The 25523-nt window shown below is 38.1% G+C and overlaps 2 protein-coding genes, 2 long non-coding RNA genes and 1 pseudogene across 7 annotated transcripts; 3 read left to right on the forward strand and 2 right to left on the reverse strand.

Moving 5' to 3' along the window:
- Positions 1-4928: 4928 nt before the first annotated feature.
- LOC148715895 (uncharacterized) lies at positions 4929-6388 on the reverse strand. Its single transcript, XR_015995771.1, has 2 exons — positions 5324-6388; positions 4929-5160 (listed from the first exon to the last, which is right to left on the reverse strand). It is a non-coding gene; the product is annotated as an uncharacterized LOC148715895 (long non-coding RNA).
- A 2272-nt stretch (positions 6389-8660) lies between these two features.
- Positions 8661-12164, forward strand: LOC148715896 (ATP-dependent DNA helicase Q1-like). The gene is made up of 2 exons (XM_088746326.1): positions 8661-9334; positions 9857-12164. The coding sequence occupies exons 1-2, from the start codon at positions 8868-8870 to the stop codon at positions 11280-11282; spliced, it is 1893 nt and encodes a 630-aa protein (XP_088602452.1). The 5' UTR covers positions 8661-8867; the 3' UTR covers positions 11283-12164.
- Positions 11115-16248, reverse strand: LOC148715897 (uncharacterized). The gene is made up of 4 exons (XM_088746325.1): positions 14956-16248; positions 13998-14621; positions 13068-13322; positions 11115-12762 (listed from the first exon to the last, which is right to left on the reverse strand). The coding sequence occupies exons 1-4, from the start codon at positions 16078-16080 to the stop codon at positions 11533-11535; spliced, it is 3234 nt and encodes a 1077-aa protein (XP_088602451.1). The 5' UTR covers positions 16081-16248; the 3' UTR covers positions 11115-11532.
- A 237-nt stretch (positions 16249-16485) lies between these two features.
- Positions 16486-22720, forward strand: LOC148715898 (uncharacterized). 3 transcript variants are annotated; one of them, XR_015995767.1, is made up of 5 exons: positions 16486-17850; positions 19579-19614; positions 20693-20760; positions 21178-21270; positions 21741-22720. It is a non-coding gene; the product is annotated as an uncharacterized LOC148715898 (long non-coding RNA). The 3 variants fall into 3 exon arrangements; XR_015995768.1 differs by having other exon boundaries at positions 16486-17688; XR_015995769.1 differs by having other exon boundaries at positions 16511-17850; positions 21759-22720.
- LOC148715899 (uncharacterized) lies at positions 22350-24482 on the forward strand (annotated as a pseudogene). The gene is made up of 4 exons (XR_015995770.1): positions 22350-22357; positions 22764-22845; positions 23342-23464; positions 24344-24482. The product of XR_015995770.1 is annotated as an uncharacterized LOC148715899 (transcript).
- The last annotated feature ends 1041 nt before the right edge of the window (positions 24483-25523 follow it).

Here is a 25523-nt window from a genome sequence, read left to right on the forward strand (position 1 = left end):
GCTGTTCAGGTGACAGTGAGTTCGTCACTAGTCAGCCAGTCGCTCATCAAGGTATTCATTTGGACGATACACCAGTCAGTCAACCAGGCAGCAGCCTCAATTTAAGTCATTTAGCCAGTCAGCTACCCACACAGATAGTCAATCAGCCGGTTAGGTACCAGTTAGTCAGTCAACTAGTCAGTCAGTCAGCCAGTCAGTGACCCAGGCAGTCACCAGTCGGTGAGTCGGTACCAAGTCAGTCTACTAATCAGTTGAGCAAGTCACCTACCAGTCAGTCAGTCAACCAGTCAGTCATTCAGTCGGCGAACTATTAGCCATTCGCCCTAGTCAGTTAGTCGGTTAGCCAGTCAGGTAGCAGTGTTAGTCAACCTGTCAATCACCAGTAAGCAGTAAATCAACTCTTCAATTACCCAGTCAGTGAGCGCTCAGTTAGCTAGTCAGTTAACCACTCAGTCACAGTTCCGTTACCCAGTCAGATACAGGACGGTCTCAGCAAGGCAGTAGATCAGTCAGTCCTCCAGTCAGGTTCTCAGTGAGTCAGTCGACTAGTCATCCATTCAATCAGTCACAAGGGAGTTAGTAAATCTGTACGCCAATCAGTCACGAGTCGGTCAGCAGGTCACCTAACCAGTGACTAACTTAACCAGTTAGACCACCAATCAGACAACCGAAAGGAACGGTGAGTCAGTCAATTATTCAGTCAGCTGGTCAGGAATCACCGCGGAGGTCAACCAGTCAGTCAGCCAGTCAATCACCAGTCCGTTAGCCAGTCCGATTCTTAAGTCAGTCACCAGTCAGTCAGCAAGGCGGTAAACCAATCAATCAGCCGGTCACTCGCAAGTCATTCGGACACTAAGTTAGCCAGTCATTCACCAATCGGTCAGCAAGTCAGTCAACCATTTAGATAGACAGTCAGGTATCAGTAATTCACTCGATCGCTCAGGCGACTAGTCACTGAGACAATCACTAGTAGACTAGCCAGGCAGTGTACCACATACTCAACCCTTCATGTACCAGCAAGTCAGTCAGCCACTCAGTCACTCAGTCAACAAGTCAATCAGTCTCTCCATTACCAGTCGGTTAGCAAGGAGGTCAACCTGTCAGTCAGCCCGTCAGGTACCAGCGATTCAGTAAGCCAATCAGACAAACAGTCAGACACTAGTCAGCCACCAATACGTCTCTCAGCAAGTCCATCAACCAGCCAGTCAACCAGTAGTTCAACCGGGCAGTCAGTGACTCAAGTACCAGGGAGTCAGTCAACCAGACAGTGAGCCACTCAGTCCCAGTCAAAAAACCACTTAGTCACAAGTCGGTCAAGAAGTCAGTCAACCAGTCAGCCAGCCATTTGGCCAGGGATCACTCACAGTTTCTGGGCAACGAGTCGATTTTAAATCGTCACGATTTATAAGTCACTCGATAAACGATTTAAAGCGAGACTCGTTTGTTTGTGAATAGAAACGAGACTCGTTTATAGAAACGAGACTCGTTTGTAGAAACGAGACTCGTTTGTAGAAACGAGACTCGTTTGTAGAAACGAGACTCGTTTGTAGAAACGAGACTCGTTTGTAGAAACGAGACTCGTTTTTAGAAACGAGACTCGTTTGACAAAACGAGACTCGGTTTGCGAAAGAAGGCTCGTGTGCCAAACTTTGCTCTTGGCGCATGCGCAGAAGTATAGTTTTTTTTTCCAGGGTAAAGTTTTAGGTTCAAGATAAGCTGGGATTTTGCTGCAATATGTTAAGGTAATCTCTATTTTCTTTTCTTGGGATTACAAAGTGCAGGGAAGGCCTAAACCGATATTTTTATAGAGCTTCTGGCATAAATTTCAGCAGATAAAGTAGCACTGGATATTTGTGTCGAATTAAGTTCAAAGCTTGAATCGGATCCTATCCCATTACTAAGGTTACTTCATTTTTCCACAACAAGAGGGAAACCAGAAATTAAAACCACGAAAGATGTACATTTTGATAAATAAAAATTAAATGCTGAAACTTCATATTCATTATGCAAGGAATATTTCATCATATTTTGCTGTTTTAGACTTTTTTCCCCTCAAGCAGACGCATAGCTGCTTGAACTTGGGCTTTCTCTATCGCACATCTGGAGTTATCTTTAGGAGACTGCCCTATTGCCATTTGTGCTGTCGTTACGCAATTTTGTCATTTCCAATCATGGATAAGTCTACTTGTTTTTATTTTTGCCTGCTAGAGTGTAATGAATGTTGTTATGGTACTAGACAATAATCAAAAAAATATATTACTATATAGCAGTAGGTTCTTACAGATGTCAAAGGTTCAAATTGAAAAAAAAAAAAGCCGAGTTTATTTCGGGCGTTTCCTTCGGAAAGCCCGAGTAATTTATGAAAACTGTATTCATAGAATACATGATCTAAAAGTACATGATCATTTCTTTCTTAAAATGAATTTTTTCGTCGTAAACTATCTTTTATCTCAGGGATCTCATCAAAATAAACGCATATCAAAATGACAAATCTAATTCGCTATGAAAAATGCTCTGACATGTTTATGTTTAGGAAAATTTACTAGATTATTACAGAGATGAGATTGCTTCGGTAAGGATATTTTTAGAAAGAGAGCTTTGATTTAGTGATTGTTTGCGAATTTTTAAGAAACAGATAACGAGATTAACAATTATACACTTAGCAGCTGCCATCCTGGGGATCGACCCTGGGGTCATACGGGGGAATAGACTTTCGTCGCCAATTTTGCATTGAAGTGCATTTGCACCTCCGAGACGAGACACATGGGAAAACACCCACTGGATTTTTACCATTGCCGCCATCTTGAGAATAAAAGATCCTTACCATGGTGACTGGCTATTACCATTGATACCTACAAATGTAAAAAAACTACTACTACTACTACTTTTTCCAGTTAGTCGCCGGCAAAAAGCCACATAGGATGTTTTTAACTTTGAGCCCTGTATAGCCCTGTATAGTAAACACAAGCTGAAGTAAGTTTTAGTTTGTGGCAAATAACATTCTTTTGGAGCATTACATTGTTTGAGTTAGTAGAGCATACTTCTTTGTCCTCAGGGGAAGGGCATTGGTAGCTTTATATTGAACAATGTTATTGTTGGTTAGGGGGCTTAGGAAATTCCTTTGCAAATGCCCAGGGGTTCCCCGGGGTCACCCTTTCCCCCCCTGGGACGGCCGCTGATAAGTGCATAATGACCATGATGACTGAAACAAAAATTTTTGTTATCAGTTGCATATAATTATAGCTCGTTGACCTCTTTGCCTCTGGAAAATGTTGTCAAATAATAATAATAATAATAATAATAATAATTTACATTTCTAGAGCGCTAAAATTATAAAATATTCTAAAGCGCTTTACAACATATTAACTACAAATATTAAAATGATAAACGACAAAATATCAAAACAAACTGTAAGCCAGCTTGAATAGATGTGTCTTAAGCTTTGACTTAAAAATCGTTACATTTGGACTGTTTCGAATTTCAAGCGGCAGTTCGTTCCACAGAAAAGGTTCAGAACGGGCAAAGGCACGATCACCAAAGGTCTTAAAGTTAGTTCTTGGGACCATAAGGAGACCCTGATCGCAGGAACGTAGCTGATGACCCTTGACACTGTGTGGCTGCAGATATTCTTTTATGTATAGTGGGCCTTGGTTATTTAAAGCTTTATAAATTAAAAGTAACAACTTAAAATGGACGCGATAAGCCACAGGAAGCCAGTGAAGATTATATAAGGCGGACGAGATGTGGTGAAACTTGGGAATCCTAAAAATTAGTCGAGCAGCGGCGTTGAGCACCTTCTGAAGACGCTCTGTCTGGTACTTGGGTACGCCAAATAAAAGGGAGTTGCAATAGTCTAAATGCGAAGTCACAAATGCGTGAACAAGAGTCTTCGTGGACTCAGGACTGAGGAATTTCCTAATTTGGCGAATTTTATACAATCCATGAAAAGCTTTGCTGCAGATCTTACCAATGTGAATGGACATGGTCATATTGGAGTCAAACCAGGAACCCAGGTTTCGAACACAGTTGAGAGGCTGAATGGTAGAATTACCGACTGTGATGGAATCAATTGCGATTTTTGATAATTGATGGCGGGAACCAACAACTAAGAATTCGGTTTTAGAATCGTTAATTAACAGGCGGTTATAAATCAACCATGAGCGGACATCCGAAATGCAGGCTTCAAGAGCAGCTATGGCGTGGTCTTGCGAAGATATGTCATTGGGTCTAAACGACAGATAAAGTTGTGTATCATCGGCATATCCGTGAGCAGAGGGGAGATGGTTAGCGATCACGTGATATAGTCGAGATATGTATAATATGAATAAAATAGGACCCATACAGCTGCCTTGTGGGACACCGTAGTTCAAATGAAAATCATCTGATGTTCGATCGTTTATGAGAACACGTTGTTTTCGGCCAGACAGATAAGACGCAAACCATTTATGGGCAGAGCCAATGATTCCAAAATCGCTTTCAAGAACATTAAGGAGAATCTGATGATCGATTGTATCAAAAGCAGCGCTTAGATCCAGTAGCACAAGAAGCGTAATTTCCTGATGGTCCATTGACATAAGAATATCACTTTGAACCTTAAGCAAGGCAGTTTCGGTAGAGTGAAATCTTCTAAACCCTGATTGTAACTTCGGCAGAGGAGCATTGTATTCACAGTGCTTAAACAATTGAGAAAGAACCGCCTTTTCGACGATCTTGGAGATGAATGTTAGATTGCTTACCGGACGGAAGTTTTTATAAGTTAACTCTAGACCGGGTTTCTTTAATAGAGGTTTCACAATTGCAGTTTTCCAATCATCGGGAACATAGGCGTGGCGAATAGACAAATTTACCATGCGAGTAATGGAGGGCGCAAGGACGTCAAGACAAGACTTCACCAATACCATCTGGCCCGATTACAGTCGACTAATACATATTGGAAAACTTTATATCATTTATTCTCATCACATTTGCAAAGATAACTTTTTGACAGGTATTAAAAGAAAAGTTAAGGCTATTTCAATATAGAAGACATTGCATGATAATTTTTGCACTTATTAATAACTTCATCTACACTTTAACTAGGTTTTTCGTTTCCTTCTTGCTGAGATTCATTATTTTTCTTCTTTCTTCTCTTTCGGGTCTTCTTTTTCTTCATTTCTGGTTCTGTGAGGATAGTAAGAAGAAATTGTTGTCGTCAGTTGTTTATAGGTTTTTGGTCATGCGGGATTGGCCTGAATTTCCCATTTTGGAATGCTTTGAGCAAATTAGAAAACTGGAGAAATTCTTCAGCCATGAAACTTAATGAATTTTGTTTGTTAAATCTTACCCTCACTTAAAGTTTTCCTCTCCTCAATGTCATGTCTTTGCCCTCCCATGTCCTTGTCATCTTTAAAGTTAAAGAGAAAGGCCTTGATTTTTTTTCTTCTTGCAGTTGGCAGTTAAATTTGTATTATGCATGAGTCTATAAAAACATAACTTTATAAAGGTGATTTCTTGTTACTTTATGTAAAGTTTGCTATGTTTAGAAGTACAGAAACAAATAGGTTTACAGCTTCATTTTTTCATGTTTAATTTTTTAAAATTCTGTAAAGAAAATTTTTCCACTTACCAGGAATAGTGGAATCAAGGGATTTATCAGTATCGGGCTTCATACACGAGTAAGTCCCTTTAAAACTTCTGCAATAGAACCTTCTGCTATCACATCACACTCTACACACAGTTCCCGCAAGCCAGCATCCTGGAAGCGTTTGCCAGTGTTGGACAACATGGTGCATGCTGTGTGGAATACTTCCATTTTCATAACCATATCTTTCAATTTTGCGCTTTGTTTCCATTGTCCCTCGCTTGCCTTTGCATACAGTGTTAAGTCAATGACGAAGCCGATGCTCTTTAAGTTGAGCGTGTTCTTTACCTTGAGAGACTGCACTAGAACCTTGTGAACGGTAGCCATGTCAGTAGCAGGCACATCGATACTCGGGAGATACCTGTTGACAGCCAGTGAGACAGTTGATCCTCATTAAGGACAGAAATGTTAAATCCATCCTAGCCACTGGCTTTTTGGTTCCCGCACCAGAAAGGGTCTCCTCCAATCTATCTATAATACCCCACGGGAGTGTTGCTTTGATATATGGCTTGATAGTTTCAGGCAAAGGACCGATCTCATGCCCCAATCGGTGTGGCATCTGGATAAGTTGAACATTGTTCGGCATACGGTAACAGTATTTGCTTGGGTGGTTTTAGTAATCCTGCCGTAACTCCTTAAATAATGTCCTGGCCAAAAGAGGTAACAAGGCGCCGCACGCGATCAGAATATTCCGCCGAGATGTGTGTGTGTTGCCAGTTTAGAGTATAGAAACGCATCTAGTTCTTCTGAAAGTTTGACTGCACTATCACATAGCTCGGTAGGTTTCGGAGGTCATGAAGATCTTACTAAAATTTGGGTGAAGTGCATCACAGAAGTACAGGGCAGCTTAAGATTCATATATAAATATGAAAGGAAACCCTCTGTATTAACATCTGAAGTTTCTTCTCGGATTACCCTAGACGTGGGTGTGGATTTTCAGAACGGTTTACTTTTAAGTGTAAGCAGATGGTGAAAGTGTGGCCTGAGAAAGGCTTTGAATGGCGACGCACCTCATTTCTGTGTTTTCAAACATACAACCTTTTTTCGCGATTTTCTTTACATATCAAGAAAAACATCTCGATTTCTGCTTTGATGCTGATCACAAACTTTTTCTTTTTTTAAATTTGTTATTTCATGCTATTCTGACATCTTACTTTTCTACATTTACATATCCGCTCGCTTGCACCGGCTCTACAATTTCTTCTTTTCTACTTTTTATTCCAAACAAGTTAATGAAATGACTTATATCTACTTGTACGTCTTTGGCAGGAACAACAGTAATCCATCGTTTCATGAAAAACATCTTCCCGTCATTGCTTTATGTAGTGGCTTTGGTTGGATGTTTTCCACGCATCGAGTGGCAGTTTGGGAGTTTATAATGGAAAACTTTAATTAAGGCAAAAAAAAATAAAACTGTTAAAACATCGATCGATCGATCCCTTCAGAAAAACACACTTTCTGTGTTGAGTCCATCACTTTTTCAATCAACCAATAAAAAAAATTCAATTGCCGTATTCTGATTCTTGTTCGCAAGAAAGTTGAGAAATCTCCAATTAAATCCATATATAATTAAACTATACCCGTGTGTTTTGAAAGGTAGAAACCAAAGAATTTGCTACAATAATATTTCTTTTGATTGGAAATTATTGAATCAAGGTACTACTCAAGGTAGCGTAAGCGGACCCTATCTATTCCATATTTTTATAAATGATCTAGAGATCTATTTAGATACCCTGCCAGTGTTATTCTAGTATGCTGCTGTTTCAAATATCATTGCTCCTGTTTACAATTTAAAGACATGTCTGAGACATTGGTCAAACATTTCTTAGAGTGGATAGAAAAGAATGGAATGTTCTGTAACCCTAGCAAATGTAAGGAGCTTACAGTCCTAGAAAGGCAATCATGAATTGTACCCTCCTGTATTAGGGATCCCTAGTTGTACTTATGTGAGCATTCTAGGTGTAACCTTTCAGAGTGACTGTAGGTTCAATACACATGTTAAATGCCTCTATGTCCTTAGATCTCTACCTAAAGAGGGGTATAAGCAGATAGAAATAGACTTTCTTTTCGATTCCTTAGTACTTCCCCGATTTCACGTATGCCCATATGGAGCATCAGACTCCGACCTCACCCCAGTACAATGTTTTTTTCGATCGTTGTTGGAAAAGGAATTTTATTACAAGAAATCACAATTTACGATCAATTTTACAGAAGCAGTAGTATTTTTAAAAAGGTTTCTAAGGCCGCCAATCACCCCTATCGCTTTTTATTCCGCTTGTAAAGGCCTGCAGCTACAATCTACGGACTAGGTCTGGCACCAGAACAAGCATCAAAAGAAAACGTTTTAAAAATACATTCGTTGGTCGTTTAACTTTTAGACATAACCTATATGACAATTTCTAACAGTAATCAGGTGGTAAATTTAATTTTGTGGAATTATTAACCTTTTAATTCATTTAACTCAAATTGCTTGTAACACTAGGATTGTATTTTTCTGTTTTGAATCAATAGAGACCATTATTATTATTATTATTATTATTATTATTATTCATTATTAAGCACGCTTATTTAAGGTTACTTCCTACCTTCAGAGGCTGATTTTTTTTTTGACCAGATTGAAGTTACACTTTTCAACTAGCGTTTGCAAAAGAAAAAAAAATTAAAAATCTCAAAAAGTGTCCGACTTATTTAAAAAAACGTATTTTCGAATAAAAGTTCATAAATCATGAAGGTGTCATAATCTCGTAAATGGGCGAACCCCCCGGGGGAATATTCGAATATTCGGAGGAATATTACATCGCGCCCTTGACAAATTTCACACGTGGAAGTAATCTGCTCGTAGAAAGTCTTTTGTCGTGGATATAACACAAAACTTAAAATTGGAGAAGAGTCCTTGGGTAAAGAAAAAGAAAAAAAAGGGTTCTGTCCTGGTGTACCGGTTCACAAGGGAATTACCATTGTTCTCTCTTTGTTTAGGAGTCATCGGTTAGCTATTGTGTATTGTTTGGTCTTTTGTATTGGCTCTTGTGAACCGGTACACGTAGTCTCCCTCGCAGCCGTTTTTTCGGATGTCACGCAACGCTCCCCCAAAAAGAACGGCTGCTGACAACCGAACAACATTCCTTTCTCAGAATTGGCCAATCACAGCTCGGGTTCCATTTTTAGGAACCTTTTCGCGCCAGACTCACCTTTTGAGGCTTGTCCAATCAGATATCGTTTTCTATCGCGATCCTCTTTTGGAAGACAAATGGCGGCGCTTGAAGGAGCTTTTCGCAAAGCGTCGTCAAAGTTCAAAATTTCCGAGCTTAATGCTCACCAGAAGCTTGCAATTACAAAACTTTTTGTCGAGAAAGAAGACGTTTTTGTTAACTTGCCTACAGGATCCGGGAAATCTTTAATATATCAAGCACTCCCGCTCGTGTTTGACCATGTTACCGATGAAAGTGGTCATATTATTGTTGTTGTCTCCCCATTGATTAGTCTGATGGAAGATCAAGTGAAGTATTTGAGAAGTCTTGGTCTGTCTGCCGTAAATATCTCTTCAAATGTTGATGTTGACCGTGCAAAGATAGAGAAAGGAGAATGTTCAATTGTATATGGCTCACCTGAAGCATGGCTTATGAACGAGCGATGGCGATGTATGTTGAGTAACGATGTCTACTCTAGGAAACTTTGTGCTGTTGCTGTCGATGAAGCTCATGTTTTACGGCACTGGTAGGTCTGACGTTTATTTCGATTTCCATTGTTGACACGTTAAAATTTCCAAGGAGCAGTTTCAGTCATATTTTAAACATAAATGTGAGCAAAAATGCGAAAGAAACCCGCTCCTAAGCTTACCTAGTTTGAATCATTATGGTGTTTGTACAGTCTTTTTTTGATGGACTATTAATAAATATGGAAGCTACATAATAAACGGCATTTTAGACCCGTTTTTTAATTTGTCAAATTTTACGGACTAATAACCTGGTACTGAACTGATCCAGTCTTTAAACAGCATTAAAAATAATTATTCCCTCTCCTTTGCTAAAATTATTGTAGATACCGTGCATGTACCGGTAAGTTCAGTATGTCTGGAAACCTAGCTTTCCTGGAAAACTCTTAAAAAATGATATACTTTGCACAGATATTCAATCTTTAAACGGGAATTAAGGAAATTGTGATTATTATTATTGTTTTTTATTTTTATTGTTTCCTTTAATTTCTCATTCTTGAGTCACTGATCTGTTTACATTACAGGGGAACATCTGAGGACAATAAAATGGCAGCATTCCGTGAGTGTTATGGCCAACTTCACGAGCTGCGCTCATTAGCACCAAATGCGAAAATGATTGCTTTGACTGCAACGGCAACAAAAGTAACTAAAGAAACTATTTTAAACATCCTTCTTATGGAGAACCCATTTGAAGTCCAAGAGGGCCCAAACAAGTCAAATGTAACTTACATTGTGCAATGTATGCAAAAAGATACTGAGCATGAGTTCTATTTTGAGTGGCTGGTTGAAGAGTTAAATTCGAAAGGCACATTATGCGAAAGAACAATTATTTATTGCCAGACTATCAAGCAATGCAGTATTTTATACGGAATGATCAAAGGCATGCTTGGGATGGATATTTTTAGCAGAAGTGATGAGGATCCAAGTAATGCACTTGTGGAAATGCTGCACTCTTGTACACCACCTGCAAACAAAGAGAAAATTCTTCTCTCTTTCCAGTCATTGTCTGGAACTATTAGATTGTTGATTGCTACTATTGCCTTTGGAATGGGGATAGATTGTAAGGGAGTGCATAGAGTCATTCACTATGGACCTGCCAAAAATGTGGAATCCTATATTCAGGAAACTGGGAGAGCAGGCAGGGATGGTACTCAAAGTGCTGTGTACATTTTATACCATGGGATCCTTCTAGTCCATGTTGATGGTCATATGAAACAATATGTGAAAACAAATCATTGCAGAAGAAAGGAATTGCTCAAGCACTTTGAATGTACCACTTGGCAGCAGGAAGTCCCCCATCTTTGCTGCGATAACTGTGCTGCTGATTGCAAATGTGGTTTGCCTGATTGTGGAACTTTTGCATCCTATCCTGGTGCTCAAAAGAAAGAAAACAATGGTGCATCGATTGAAAAAAGGCAAGTGGATGCAGAGCAGAGAAAAACTGTTGAGGGTCTCCTGATTCAATACTACAAGACCATTCTTATCAAACTGTTGAACACGACAGCTCATGGTAATGTGAGGACACTCACAAATTTACAATTCATGCTAGGATTCTCCAAACACCAAATCACCCAAGTTTTGGATAATTTGCATGTAATATTCAGTTTATCAGATGTGTATCGATTTGTGGAGATATGGGATAAGTGTCATGCACGGGAGATTCTGAAAGTTATCAGCAATGTTTTTAATGATGTGGGTACTAGGATGCAGCTATTTGACCCCTCTCCTTCTGAGGAGAATGACTATGACTTTGAAGATGAGCTTCTTGATGAGTGGAATGAATTTCTCCAAGATGATGATTTATTTGACATGATTTTAGACAATTTGTCTCTTTCTCAAATAGACGATTCTTTATTAGAGCAGGAACCTGTTTGTAATTCCCAAGAAATTGAACTACCTTTAGCTGTACTAGCAACTGTTGAGGCCATGAATTTGGATGATCTCGTATAAATAAACTGTGTAATGGTGTTTTGTTGTAAAAAGAACAAAGGACGCCCCGGAGACAAAGATGCTGCAAGAAATCGACCAACTTATTTCAAAAGTGACAAAAAATCGAGATTCTGGATTCCTGCCAGCTTTAAAAAGGGTCAGGGAATCAAAAATGTAACCTGCCCATAAGTAAAAAATACAAAAAAAAAATGGCTCTTTTCTTTGTAATAATTACAAAATGTTTCTTGTCAAATTTAAGGTAAGGTAGTGTTCATCTTGCCCTAATTCCCCAAGTGATGTTTTTCTTGTGCTTTTTTATCCATTGGTGCAAGCTAGACACATCCAAATTGGCAAGTCTGTCTCTCTGGAAGCCGTTGAATATTTTGTAGCTGCGTGCCTCAACTTCATTGAATATTTTGAATTCAAATGCTCTTTTGATGAGCGCATTTAAATCCCTTTCTAGACTTCCAAGAGAATGTTTGCCAGATGGCAACTGCCGTTTGATGCTATCGTCAAGGTTTTCCAGTATTGATGCTGTTGGACTTCGTGCATAAGATATTCTCTGAACAGCATTCTCAGTGACATTAGGCCCGAGGTTTCTAATGGCTTGCTTTATGGCATTGTTGTCATGTTCCGTGTCTTCATCAATTGGGATATTAGCACCTTTTTTACCACTGTTGTTGACAGAGCGATTCCAAACAAACCGCTCACTGTCTCTTTGTGATAATAGTCCACGCACTAGGAAAAACTGATACAAACATTCTAGTGCATACTTTGTGCTGTGTGATCCATCAGCCCTACAATATAGCATGATGTACTTGTATTGCCTCATAATCCGTGCACCATCTCCTTCTTTAATGGCATCAAGAAAATTGAAAAATAAAAAGCAATCTGTCAGAAGTGCACAGTTGTAGTTGTACACATCATCACCTGCTTTGCTCTCTTCTGGAGGGTCTGTGCATCCAGGTGAATATTGGGTCAGTAACAAAGAATCATCAAACTGAACAGGTGGATCATGGGACAGTTCATGGTTCCTTCTTGTTTTGCCATTGTACTTGAAGGACTTGTTGCACCCTGGGAATCTGCAGGGAAATCTCCCCTCGGCAGTAAGTTCTTGCTGCTGCAAAATATCCTTCTCCTCTTCGGTCAAAACCCCATCCACTAGTTGTTTCAATTCTTCACCTGACTGGAATAAGAAAGAATCAACCACCTTTTCAGAGATGGCATGAAGGAACTCAAGTTTCTCAGCTTTTCTCATTTTGTCCATGTCTTTTGGTAGGGGGTAGTGTGCTGGGGCACCTGATTTGTCAGCAAATCCTAACACTGTCATTGCAGCTGTGATCACTCGTGACTGGAAAATGACATGGAGAAAGTCCCTGTTTGCTCGGTAAGAAGAATGAGGATCACCTGTTACATTCCTCCTGTTGACAAGTGTGCAGTCTGAGAAAAGGGTACAGAGATCAGAATCTGACTTGCCACTAAAGAATCTGGAGTATATTAGCTGTTGAAAAAAAAATTATGATTAGTACTTGTTGATTTGATAGGTGTCAGGTAAAGATTGGGGGAAATTCTAATAATAATAATTTATAAGTTAATATAGCAACGATCGAAATGTCTTTCATTATTTTTATCATAGTGACTGCTGTTAAGAATCTTCTCATCTTTTAAAGCTTGAGTCAAAACAATCTGGGGAGCTAGGAACCCCACTCGGAATAAACTTACTTAAAACAAGACACTCATTTGACAAAGTTAATTTAAGCTAATAATTTATTGCTCCAACTAGCTATTAATATTTGTGGTACTTACACTGAGAACTTTCACGGCTGCATGCCAGTCACCCAACTGAAGGTTGATGCCTTCCAAACGATCCTGAGGAGTAAGACCATTTGCTACAGCGGAAATGACATTAACTGCCCTTTCGACTGTTAGTTGGTCACCGGAGAATAGCTGACCATCAACACCCCCATCACCAGTTTTTGGAAGGTAGGAAAATAATTGCTGCAAGATGGAAACCATGTCCTCATTGACATTCTCATTTTTGAACATGATGCCGAGTGGAACCTGAAAAGTAAACAACATTCGACTTTCAAAGATAATTAAAACCTCGTGCTGTTATTTTAAAGAGTTGAAAACATAATTAGGGCAGGAAACAAACTACAGCACAAACATCTAATGCTGTATAAAAGTTACTAAAACAATAATATTTTGAGTACCTATGGCCACATATCAACCATCAAGCCCTTATGAAAGAATCCCAAACCTGTTATGTAACTGTAACATTTATTACCTATCCATTTATTCCTTTACTCCCCATTTCATTCATGTTTAAATTTAATTTGCATCTTTTCTCCTCGGACATAATTTCTGAAAAATTGATTATTATAAACTAATCCTACTTTTAGCCAAAGTTATTCTCCCCTAGTGTTGTGGGGTGTTTAACTAGTACATAACTGTAAGGAAAGCAAAAGAATGCATGCTTTCTAATATACAGTCAAACCTGTGTATAACTGCCCTGTATGTAGCTGTTACCCTGTGACTATTACAGTCACGTACAGAACAAATTCCCAAAAATTTAGTTTGGCCTTATATTTTCTGTATCTTTATAAAGCCACCACCCTGTATATAATGGTCACCTGGTCATAAATAGCTGTAGATGTTAATGTTTATGGTATATATAGGTTAGTAGTTGCATTCTTAAGGCATACTAGGTAATACTTTTACACATTAAAAAAATACCTTTTTGGTCTTCTGAGACATCTCATTTGTGTATTTGTGGGGGATATGAAGGATGCATGCATCCTTCAGAGCAGCCAAAACATCAAAGTAGTTAACCAGGATCCGTGATGTGAGTATAATATAGTTGGACCGTTGTCGCTGTTGGTCATCGAGAGTAGGAAGAAATTTGAGGTTTGAAACTTCCTCGAGGTTTGCCTGCGGTCCTTTCGATTTCAGATGAGCCCCAGACACACGGTTCTCAATCATCTGGTGATTTACCCAGTGGTAATCCCGGTTTTGTGATTCCACTGACATATTTTTCCTTTGCAACTGAATATCCAAATTGTCAAATGAAATAACAAAACCTGGATGACTGGACTTCTCCAACTCAAATGCTTGTTTCCTCAGTACAGACAATTCTTCACTGCAGTTACATGTTGATCCAGAAGAAAGATGAGAAGCATGCACATTAGTTAAAGTTTTGATCTCCTCTTTAAGCAGGTGCAGATCTTCATTTTCCTTTGTAATCCTCTCTCTCGTCTGTTTTAAATAGCTGTCATGGTTTTCACCCAATGTATCCAGAGTTCTCAAAGTTTGGCGGTTTGAGGTGGTAAACTTCAGCTTGTTGAATCTGCAGAGGATAGCCTATTGGGTAAAAGGGAAGATCACAGGGTCATAAACAATTTTTTTCGCCCTGCTTTTGGACAACTAAAATTCAATAATAGTAATACTATTATAATAATATTCATAATAACAGTGACATGAAGTACGCCTTAATTTTAACGCCTCCCAAAATCAACTAATTCGTGAGAATTTCCGCGAGAACATATTAGACACGAATAATAAAATAATGAAAGGTCGGTAAGTGGTAAATGTTATCGATGGTGAATAGGGAATCAGCAGCCAAGCAACCATATTTGTCAAAGCAACATTTGCGTTTTGCCAAAGGTAAATTCATTGAAACTAATTAAAACCATACCTCCGCTGCCTTACTCTTGAGAATAACACCCATAATCGCGGAAGTGGCATTCATCTCACGGTTTCTCTGTTTTAAGAGAACAGACCCTGCAACTGCGAGGCTTCCAAACCACGTGAAATTTTTCGTGTTCTTGTTTACAGCAGTCGTAAGAAGAAAGGAGTAAAAAACTGGAGCTCTCTCGCGCCACTCCTTACAAACATCCTCTACATCAAACTTCTCCAGATCCTTTTTTCCCGTTTTTCGGAGAATCGAAGGATTCGCTTTTGAACACAGACCAGTTACTTCATTTGAGACTACTTTCATGACCTTTCTTAAAATTTGATTTCTCACCGGTGGACAATTCATCACTGCTGTCGCAATGCTTGAGGGAACCCCATGAGCGAGTGCTTTACCAACCTTCTCATAACTTCCGTGCAGAGTTTTGTTCAGACTTTTGCTGGGATACTGCACAGATAGCCTCACTTGTTGAGTTTCCACGCGGCTGTTTCCACTGAGGTTTGCCGACGACCACAAAGGGGTTGAGCTCAAAGGGGGGCGAAAGTCTTGCGTTGTACCAACGTGCGGAAACACTCGATAATTCGGGCCGATTTCCTGTACCGGTGATAAGAAGCCACGAACAGAACTGATCGAGTTCGATCCAGCTAGCAGTGGCGGACTGGCAAATAAAGAAGTAAAAGTAGTAGAGGAGACGTTGGCCGAGCTAAATTGCAGTGTTCTCGAAGCCTTCGCCCGGTTTGTTGACGGCAAGCAAGCGCTTTTTTCCGCCTGATCTCCATCTGTATGTCGAAGCAAGCGTTTAGCCCTTGGCCTAGATTGAAAGGCGTCTTGTATTTCCCTTTTAGCTTCTTCAACTTTCTCAGTTACTCGCTGAAACTTTAACAACCGCTTGTAGCACAATGTCTTGCAAACAAACAATCTAGCATTCGTGTCGTTGGCGTAGCAGTTGACGTCTATGTTAAGCGTAGATTTTATAATTTCAACGAAATTGTGAGAAGTTTTCCCAAAAATGTATACTCTATCTTTACCTGGGCACAAGAATGAACATGTGAAACATTTTGAGCTCTCATCGACAAATTTCTTTGGTGTTTCCTCCCACATGATAGCTAGATCTGCCACATCCCACATTTTCGCGCGAAATCTTACATCATTCAGATTTTCTGGTATGTGATTGGTCTGTTCAATAGACCGCGAACAAACCGCAAGGACAATAAGAAAGGAATGTTGTTCGGTTGTCAGCAGCCGTTCTTTTTGGGGGAGCGTTGCGTGACATCCGAAAAAACGGCTGCGAGGGAGACTACGGTACACGAGGACAGAACCAAAGAAAGGTCCAAAGAAGAGAGAAATGGCAGTATTTTGTCAAAAAAACAAAACAAAACAAAACAAAGCGACAAAGGTTCTTGGTTTGGCCAGGAGCCGTCGACAAGCTCGGCATCCACTGAAGATCGACAGCATTCGATTATCCTTAGGGCAAAGAGCTGAAAAATTAAAGTCAACACCACAGAAGGTTGTAAACAAAATTCTTCTTTGGAATCTGACGAAACCTATGGAGAAAAAGAAGAATGCGACAGATTTACCCTTTCTGCCGCGGGTTTGCTCTTCGCCGACTTTGTCCATTACTAAACGATCAACAGGGCGAGATAAAAAAAAAAAAAAAAAAAAAGACTGCTACACGATACTTTTCCCGGGAAAATGTTGATCCATTGTCATTGAGGCCAGGTCTCGTCTATCTCATTGGTTTGCGGTTTCAGGAGGCGAGATAATCTCCTGGTGTGGCGCAAGTTGTTTACAAACCTTTGGGAGCTAAAATCTCGCATTTGATTTTGAGAGGAATACATCCACTTTGAACGAATTTATAGGGTATGTAGATTTGACCGATTTTCGTGAAATTTCGCCAAAACATTCCCGTGATGATGACTAACAAAAGTTTGTCAGGAAATTTTGATCTTTTAAATATTTTTTACGTGGTGTCCATTTACGCAAAACGCTTCGCATATTTTTCGCTACCCTAACTTTAGATGCGAATATCCAGACAACCAATCAGAATATCGGAAAAGCCTGACACACCTTTGTTGATTGATGCCTTGTGAATGAGACTAGGCAGCCATTTTTCTCGTGCCGCGGGATCCGATACCCGATAAATTCGATAGAAGAACACTCGGTCGTTTCACGCCTTTCTGGCTCCTGACACTTCCTAAATGAAAAAATCGCCGAAATTATATTTTTATCGTAAATTGCATTTATTAACCTTTGTTTTGATGTCTAGTTTGTTAGGGTTTTCTTCCAACTAGCGCGCGTACGAATTTTCTCCCGAAGGACATCCGCGAAGGTAGGAGGTAACCTTAATTTTTGGGCTTTCAGGGTGGGCGCTTATTTGAGGCAGGGCGCTTATGGTAACCCATTCTCCCTGAGGTGATACCGCTGACAAACGCCAAGATGCCCCTTGGTTCGGGATTGAACTATCCCACGCCGGCAAAGGTCTTTTAGGTTAAACGTAAGAGAATAGAGCCTTTGTCTTAAAACGAATCAACCGCAATGTCATTCAAATGTTTACTTTGACATCAAGGTCGTAATTTTACATCTTAGATTTACCGGCTTCGTGCACGCCTTCAGCATTATCTTTTTCTCCCTTCGATGTTTTTTTAATTTTTAACAAGCACAGCGTGTTCCAACTTGATGAGACAGCTTAGACTTAGTTATGGCTTAGAGAGGAAACCAGCAGCTACAGCCACAAAGGTAGGCGTGTGTCGAGAATGGCAGTTGTTTTAGAAGTTGCTTAACGAGAATGTAGTGGAATACATCGCATAAACAATCCATTTCTGTTACATGATGACACATCTATGCTTTTGAAATGCTACCGGTTGCTACGTTGTTTACAAGGCAAGAGTCGAGAGTCGGGTAAGTACGTGACTAAATTCAGCTGAATTTTATAAGTTCACAGTTCAACTTATGTTACAAGTAAGCTAGTGCCACGTATTCTTATTGCAGTATCATAAATGCCAAGCAAAGGTTTTGATTACCCTCCTGTCCAATAGCCAAAGGGGTTTTGAGCGGAATTACGCGAAACAATTCCATGCTTGCATAAATTTGGCCCCAGCGTTTCATTATTCAATAACTATTTGCAATCAGGCTTGTTTACAGGAGGTTTGAGATGGATCCAAAAACGAACGCAGCTCCTATAAGGATTTGGGAAATTTTTCTTTATAAAGTTCCCTATGAAATCTGTCACTACGTTCCGAAAGTAAAGATGACCCATGATCTGACCTTGAACTGAGTTCGCTTGCAAACGAAGATACGTTCTTAATTTACTTTGATTTGGAGTCTGGCGCAGTTAAAACGCCGAATTTTTCTAGGACACGAAGAAGCTAATCAACTACTTTAACCAAGTACATCAAAAGATCGATTTTTAACTCTGTCATGTTTGTTCGTTCCGAAGATTACCTTTTTTTTGGATTAAAAATTAAAACTAATTTCAATAAGTAACTGGCGTGACCAAGCAACTGTCATTATGCATTGTTTGCGGTATTATTTGTCTCCACATTTCTTATTCAATAAACAATTTACAAAGAAAGCTCCTAACTGGTTCAAGGTCTTTTCTTGTTATTTCCATAATATTAGGTAAATCTTAGTCAGTAGGGCTCAATGTTTTGTCCCTGTGAAAAGGTTATTCACTTGAAAAACGAGTGTAAGGGTGGCCCCTTAATTTTTTTCAAGGTGAGAATTAAGTACAGTGATCTACGTATGCTGTTCGACGGTGAAACCAAAAGTTGACCTTTTCATTTGCCAAATATTGAATATAAATTATTGTAATTCATTGTGAGGTCCAAACAATGGATGCAAGTTCAGAATCTCAACCACTGAACTTTATCATTTGGTTAGAGCCATTTGAAAGACAAATTACCAGATGAAGTAAAAGGAAAGAAAAATAGAAATGTAATGCCACATTAGCCATGATGCATGGAGGTTATGATTTTGATGGATTTTCATTCATTTATCTCATGCATTATGAAGAATTGAAACAGCTCAGAAGGCAGATATGTTTCTGCACTTTCCATTTTGTATTTATTCGCTCAGGAGAAAAGGTACAGAAATTTTAGCAATCTGTAGTAATTTAACCATATTGCATAACCAAGTTATAAAGGAAAAGAGCTTGAATATTAGGCTTGTGGGAGAGGATTTTCAATTTAACACACCAGCCTAGGAGAGTTAGGAGATGACTTGGCTTAGTAAAAAATGTACTACTTTCAAAAACCAGGTAATTGCCAAGTCAATTAGATAGTGGGATTATCACAACCTTGGAAATATGTTAAGAGTTCATTTATAAATTTTAAAATAGGAAGAGCATTGTTTATCGTGAGATCACTCTCTCCGCTGATCGGAAACACTGAAATCAAGGTTAAAATTCAGAAAAGGAGTATTTATGCACCAATTATCAACAGCTATTTTTTTATGAAAGGCAAGTAAAGCAAAAAGAATCAACTTCTTGAAATAGTTTCCACTTGATTAAAGTTCAGGGTGATATTTAAAAAATTATACAGCACTCGATGGTTCATTTTCACTCTCATATGGATTTTTTCCTTATTTAGTGGTACTAGTGACTTGGCTAACATATTTGTTCTTTTGCAGAAATTTGGACAATTCCCCTGGAGCTTTATTTCACAGGTTTGTATTATTGTCCCCTATTTTGTATCTATAGTTCAACTTGCTTATAATACTAAGACTCATAGTGTTTATTGGAATTAAATTTGCTGCAAATCTAAAGCTATCACTTGTAGAGGATCTATATACCTTGACTGGCCCCAAATTAAATGCTTTCTTTTGAGCTTGTTTAGGATATTGCTCTTAGACTTGCTGAGGATACTGGTCTTTGACTCGCTGAGGATACTGGTCTTTGACTCGCTGAGGATACTGGTCTTTGACTCGCTGAGGATACTGGTCTTTGACTCGCTGAGGATACTGGTCTTTGACTCGCTGAGGATACTGGTCTTTGACTCGCTGAGGATACTGGACTTTGACTCGCTGAGGATACTGGGCTTTGACTCGCTGAGGATACTGGTCTTTGACTGGCTGAGGATACTGGGCTTTGACTCGCTGAGGATACTGGTCTTTGACTCGCTGAGGATACTGGACTTTGACTCGCTGAGGATACTGGTCTTTGACTCGCTGAGGATACTGGGCTTTGACTTGCTGAGGATACTGGACTTTGTAAGTCTGGCTCATTGAGAAGAAGTCTGGTTGACTCGCTGAGAATAACTCTGGTTGGCTCGCTGAGAACAAGTCTGGTTGGCTCGCTGAGAACAAGTCTAGTTGGCTCGCTGAGAATAATTCTGGTTGGCTCGCTGGGAATAAGTCTGGTTGGCTCGCTGAGAATAATTCTGGTTGGCTCGCTGAGAATAAGTCTGGTTGGCTCGCTGAGAATAATTCTGGTTGGCTCGCTGAGAATAAGTCTGGTTGGCTCGCTGAGAATAAGTCTGGTTGGCTCGCTGAGAATAAGTCTGGTTGGCTTGCTGAGAATAATTCTGGTTGGCTCGCTGAGAATAATTCTGGTTGGCTCGCTGAGAATAAGTCTAGTTGGCTCGCTGAGAACGAGTCTGGTTGACTCACTGAGATGTTTGGTATTGCTATAATAAAAAATTATTTCAGCCAAAATTTCTCAAATACGGTTAGTTGTAGTGGGAGTATGTCTTTCTGTCATTAGAAAGACATACTCCCACTTGTTTTTTTCTTCTTTTTTCCCCAGTACAACTATCTAATGTCAAGTTATGGATCTTTACATTGTAACAATGAAGCTGTGAATGAATAGAGGTGGTAGGTGTGAATGATTAAAATCTTATTGTGGAATTTTAAAGTAACATGCCCCACCTTTCCTCCCCCCTCAAAAACTTTAAATAACCAGAATACTAAATGCCAAGGAAGGCAAGGTAGTAATATTGTTGATTAAAATATATACCAATACCTAATCTAATTATGGTAATATCGTGCATATGCTGTGAGAATTAGGTTTAATAGAATTTAATAGGTTTACAACTACACAATTAACATTTGTGGGTAAAACCAATGTTCATAATGTTGATGTCTAGAACCTGTCTATCTAATAACAAAATTAAGAATAAAGAGCAATTCTCCTTTCAACAGAACACTAACAAAATTTTAAACACATAGCTTCCCCAAATCAAAACATAACATTTAAAGTCATTAAAATACTTGACTATTTTCCATCTGCAGTAAGGACCACATTTGGAAGAAGAGGTCCATTTAGTGAGTTGATGATCCTTATTCCAAAAGAAAATAACCCCAGTCTAAATGTTTGCTTTTCAGGTAAGTTGAAAAATTTTGCCAATCAATGACAATTATCAAACCCTCTTAACCCTTTAACTCCCTAGATCTGACTGTTAAATCTCTCATCTAGCTGATACACATTTCTTTGTAAATCAGTTACAGGAATTTGCCACTTAAGTTTAAGAATTTACATGCTAATTAACTGGGAGTTAAGAAGTTAATAAAAAAATTAATGTATTTCTGAATTAAGGCTGTTGTAGAGTCTCAATCTATATTTTTTGCGTCATTGCAAAAAATGGCTCATACTTATCTACTCTGTGGAGTGAATTGGTTTTTGAGGAGATTGATATCACTTAAAAATGAAAAGTGTAACATTTGAAAAATTGCTACCTTAAAAATGTCTCCTAAAATTGTCCCAATAGCTGTTAACAGTGTTTGGTTTTACTTATTGAATTAATATTGAACTGGTCACCCAGTTTTTAAACTTATAGTTTTACAATGAGCATCAGACATTTTGTTACACCTAGGAGAATCCCTGAAAGATGTAAGTGATGATCAAATGGAACATACAATTTGTCACTTATGTGAACATTTCTCATCTACTTCTACAAGAGATTGAGTAAACCATTGGAGAATATCTATTTTTTCAATTAGTTATAAATGTTTTGGATGCAGAGATTAGTCACATTAGGGAAAATATTGAGAAAAGGATAAATTTCATGTACAAATACTGCCTTTTCATGTATCATACAAACGAGGCAAAAATGTCGTCATCTTTCATGCGTAGAGTCGGGCCATACCATGATAAAATTAAATCTAAAGCAAATATCACATTTCTTTGTAAAACAATTGCATAAAATGCACAAGAGGGCATAAAGAAAACCATAAGAAATATTTCCGTCATTAATGAATTTTTTCCACAAAATTAATTTTAGCTATAATAATATACATGAAAAAATTTCTCGGTTCTGATTGGTTAAGATGAATGCAGTTTTCAGTTAATTCAGTGCAGAAGAGAGTTAATTCAGTGCAGAAGAGGGCTAATTCAGTGCAAAGAAAGAAACAAACCAGACATTCTGATTGGTCAGAATCATTGGTTAATGTCAATGTTAAGGTCAATGTCAAGGTCAATGTCACTTGCAGAGTTTGAATAAATTATTTTTGCACATGATGGGCGCGCTTTTCTTCTGCGTAGTTATGAGAAGCTACCTCGTATTTTTTCATGTATATTATTAATAGATAATCACATGATTTTCTCGTGCAATTTGGAATAAATAAGCACTTGTAAATTTTTTCAAAGACCACAAATTGCACTCGCCCTACGGGCTCATGCAATTTTGTTAGTCTTTGAAAAAATCTACTCGTGCTTATTTATTCCAAATTGCACTCAAAGTCATGTGATTACCTATACAAAAATCTGGAACTGTTCTTGTATCAAATTGGATCAACAAAATTCTTAGAGCTGATTGAACTCATGATATTCAACTATTGTTAAAAGGTTAACAAAATTTGTAAACATTTCATTTAAAAAGTGAAGTAGCAGAAAGGTCGGGGACAAGCATCCAAGGGATCGAAAGAGCAGAAGGCTCCTCGTTACTAGAGAAAGCCAAAAGAGTAAGTAAATTCTTTAAACTACAAATTAAACCAAAATAATTATTGTTTCTGGAACCTTTCATCAAATTACTAACAAATAATATAAATCCCCGATGTGCAAAATCATCTTCTATGAGTTTCATGTGCTGCAATAACTGGTGAAAACATAACATAACCATGGTGGAAAGGGAGTTGCGTAGCTAGTATAATTGTTGCAGTTCAAATTTCTGCAAAAAGGAATGCAAATTAACTTCATGGTCAATGATTGTTCAGAAAAACCTCCCTACTCTTGGTTTTCATGTGTTTTTGGTTTTTTTTCTTCATGTGGTGGTCATAACTTATGTTGCCAAAATAAAAAAAGGGGGAATTTAATGTCTTGAACAATTGCAACCAAATTAAGGAAGACCTTTGAATAAGAAATTTAATTTGTGGTAAGCTGTATAATGCTGAATGCTTTGGGTGATTGACTTTTGACAATATATCAAAGACCTGATAAATACCAATACTTTGATATCAGGTAACAGCCATGAGAAAAAAATGTCTCACCCAAGAACCTGCTGGGGAGTGTTTCCGGATTAAGGTTCTCCATGAAGATGACAGGTAGATAACAAGAAATTTTTTACCAAAAGGAACATATCAGGTGAGTTCTGAAACAGTTGAATGATAACTCATTACAAATAAAATAGATTAAACTATAAAGTACCATATGGCACTTAGTTAGTTATATATATATATATATATAACTAACTAACTGCAGAAAGTACTGTTTCAGCCTTCTGGGCCTCATCAGTGCAGTGCTGATGCTAGGATGGGGGAGAACCGAAACGGTCACCCCAAACGACCCAACCTTTGCGGTATCGTCTAAGCCATGCCAGAGTGTTCAAACTAGAGTAAACTAGCGAGCATGCGCAATTGCAGCAGCAATGACTCATCCTAGATACAGTGCTCAATTTGGACATGATATATATTATATTTATTAAAAACTTGATCATTGGATAATGCAATTCAAGACCTTTTATTGGCTTAGCCATTATGGTATATCAGCCAATATACCATAATCTACAAATATGGTAAGCACGTGTCAGCTTAAAATTAAAAGGGAGCTAACAATTTAATGAAATTTAATAATTTGATTTAAGGTTTGTAATAAAACAATTATTCCACTTGCGCTTGTTGGATATGAGACGATTATAGCCAACTCGGCACTACGCGCCTTGTTGGCTATCTATCATCTCATATCCAATGCGCACTCATGGAATAATTGTTAAATATATATATATATATATATATGTATATATATAAGCAGAAAAGTGATGGTCAAGAGGCCAACTCCAATGTAGCTTTGTTGGTATATTAGCTCGAAGTTTCGAACATCTCGGTCTTCCTCGGAGGCTTAATTATATATATATAAGCCTGCTCTGATAAATAGATATGCCTGCACACTATACAACTGTAGTGCATGGCCTTTAATAATTAAGCATCAACATGCTTACATTCTTTCTCATCAATTTATTTACAGGAGGTGTATGACTGGGTGGGTCAAGAGACTTCCCAAGACTATTTTACATTACATCAACTTGAATCTGGTTTTTTTTTCTGATACAAAACTACCCACTGATAATCTCGGCCAATCAGAAAAATTGTGCCTGATAACAAGGGTAAGTAACATGTAAAAAGGATCTTGAAAAGGCCATGTACTAACAGCTAAATTAAAAAAAAAAATGGTTTATGTCTATTGTACTTCAAAGAAAAAAGATGAAGCAAATGAAATATTTGGAAAAAATGATGAGGTGAGAAAAATCAAAACAGATCATTTGGTCCCTTAGTTTTTTTTTATCTTTTTAAAAATCGATCTTATTAATTTTACTTATCTTTCAAAACTCTAGTTAATTTCAGGTGTCTTTCTATGGCAAGTTTGATTCTGATAAATCCCTTGATTCCACTATTCCTGGTAAGTAGAGAATTCTCTTAACAGAATTTTAAAAAAATGAAAAATGAAAAAATGAAGCTGTAAACCTATTTGTTTCTGTACTTCTAAAGATAGCAAACTTTAAATAAAGTAACAAGAAATCACCTTTATAAAGTTATATTTTTATATACTCATGCATAATACAAATTTAACTGCAAACTGCAAGATGAAAAAAAATCAAGGCCTTTCTCTTTAACTTTAAAGATGACAAGGACTTGGGAGAGCAAAGACATGACATTGAGGAGAGGAAGACATTAAGTGAGGGTAAGATTTAACAAACAAAATTCATTAAGTTTCATGGCTGGTGAATTTCTCCAGTTTTCTAATTTGCTCAAAGCATTCCAAAATGGGAAATTCCAATCCTGCATGACCATTAGCAAAAACCTATAAATGACTGACAACAAAAATTTCTTCCTACTATCCTCAAAGAACCAGAAATGAAGAAAAAGAAGACCCGAAAGAGAAGAAGAAAAATAATGAATCTCAGCAAGAAGGAAACAAAAAACCTAGTTAAAGTGTAGATGAAGTTATTAATAAGTGCAAAAATTATCATGTAATGTCTTGTATATTGAAATAGCCTTAACTTTTCTTTTAATACTTGTCAAAAAGTTATCTTTGCAAATTTGGTGAGAATAAATGATATAAAGTTTTCCAATATGTATTAGTCGACTGTAATCGGGTCAGATATTTGGTATTATTTGACAACATTTTCCAGAGGCAAAGAGATCAA

This window comes from Stylophora pistillata, unplaced genomic scaffold, assembly GCF_964205215.1.
Source record: "Stylophora pistillata unplaced genomic scaffold, jaStyPist1.2 SCAFFOLD_928, whole genome shotgun sequence".
NCBI lineage: Eukaryota > Metazoa > Cnidaria > Anthozoa > Scleractinia > Pocilloporidae > Stylophora > Stylophora pistillata.